This window comes from Ciona intestinalis, unplaced genomic scaffold, assembly GCF_000224145.3.
Source record: "Ciona intestinalis unplaced genomic scaffold, KH HT000085.2, whole genome shotgun sequence".
Taxonomy (NCBI): domain Eukaryota; kingdom Metazoa; phylum Chordata; class Ascidiacea; order Phlebobranchia; family Cionidae; genus Ciona; species Ciona intestinalis.
The window spans coordinates 81571-83121 of record NW_004190407.2 but is presented as its reverse complement, the minus strand read 5'-3'; the positions used below and the strand labels follow the sequence as shown (position 1 = coordinate 83121).

General features: G+C 32.6%; 1 protein-coding gene across 1 annotated transcript in view; it reads left to right on the top strand.

The window, feature by feature from the left end:
* Positions 1 to 1404, top strand: part of LOC100186013 (proteasome activator complex subunit 3-like) — a 1692-nt gene extending 288 nt beyond the window's left edge. The window contains exons 2-3 of the mRNA XM_002123053.5: positions 624 to 719; positions 1219 to 1404. Of these exons, the coding sequence (XP_002123089.2) occupies positions 624 to 719; positions 1219 to 1404 (282 nt within the window). The remainder of the gene's footprint in view (positions 1 to 623; positions 720 to 1218) is intronic.
* The last annotated feature ends 147 nt before the right edge of the window (positions 1405 to 1551 follow it).

The following is a 1551-nucleotide window of genomic DNA, read 5'->3' as shown; positions in this document are numbered from 1 at the left end:
TGGTTTGTCAAAATTATCAGCCATACACAAAAAAAATGAAAAAAATCCAAAAAAAATAATCACCCACAAAGTAACATACATGGTAACTCGTCAGCTGGCACGAGGTGTATGAACACCCGTGTTATAACGACTGTCGTTTTCCGGCCACGCGAGGATAAAGTAAGTTACATACATACAATATATACTACATAGTGGGCATGCACTAATTAAAGGGATCATTCATGTTCATTGGTTTTATAGTATTATTTTATTTTGTTAGAATACTGTTAAATAAACTTTATTATTTAAAATTTTAGGGATTTTGATTTATTATAATAATAATAACTTTATTTGTCTCTTCGATTACGGTAGCGAAGATTTAGAAATATTTTAAACGAAAAGACAGGATACAGCGACAAAATAACAGTTGTTAAAACACGCTTACAGTAAAAATATATTTACATTTAATTGGAAGAAAATAAGCGTGGGCGCTACACCTAGCAGAAAAATGAGCTATTTATGTTTAAATATTACCAAGTTAACTTCTCATAGAATCAAAAGTGTGCATTAAAAAGTAATATTGCGGTCACACACATATATAAATATATATATTTATATATATGTACATATTTTAACTATTTCAGATAAAGAATTTTAAAGATGAAATAACGAAGGAAGCAGAACATCTAATAAACGATTTTTTTCCACGAAAATGCATTGAGTTGAATGAGTATTTAAAAGTGAGTTTCATAATTGCATTAATATACTGATATCGTTGTTGGCGTATGTGTTCTTGGGCAAGACACTTAACTGCAATTGCTCCAACCCAGTGGTCACTAATGGGTTGTCCAAATTATCAGCCATACATAAAAAAAGGAAAAAAAAAATCTCTGAAAAAATTATCACAAAGTTACATACATGGTAACTTGTAAGCTGGCACGAGGTGTATAAAACAGAATACCCGTGTTATAACGACTGTCGTTTTTTAGCCACGCGAGGATAAATAGGTTACATTCATTCTTTCATAACTAAAAAGCAAGCACGAGGTGTATGATACAGAACACTCTTGTTATAACGACTGTCATTTTTCGGCCATGCGAGGATAAAGTAGATTACCTACAATATGCCTGGTAACAACAGTATGTATAGTTCTGTTAGGTAAGATGGGACACCTTTACCTACCCCCACCCTACTGTATTATATCATTAATTCAACATTTTTTTATTCCCAAACCTTTAGGCTGACCACATGCAGCTTTCCCATTCTTCTTCAGTCATTGTCCCAATAAACCTACCAATTCCGGACCCTGTTCTTGTAAAAAATAATGACAGCGGTGACGCAACACCAGCGAAAAAACGCAGAGTCGTTACGGAAGAAAGAAACCATGCCGAGTCAATTTCTCAAAATATTCCAGGTAATTTTTAAAAAAAGTTTTGAGGTAATTTGGGTTTTCATATTTTTAACTACAAACAACATTATAATATATATATATATAATACATATATTATATATTTCGCCTAGCAAGCTGCCTCTAACCCAGAGGTAATGGGCTTGTCACTGCTACCATTAAAA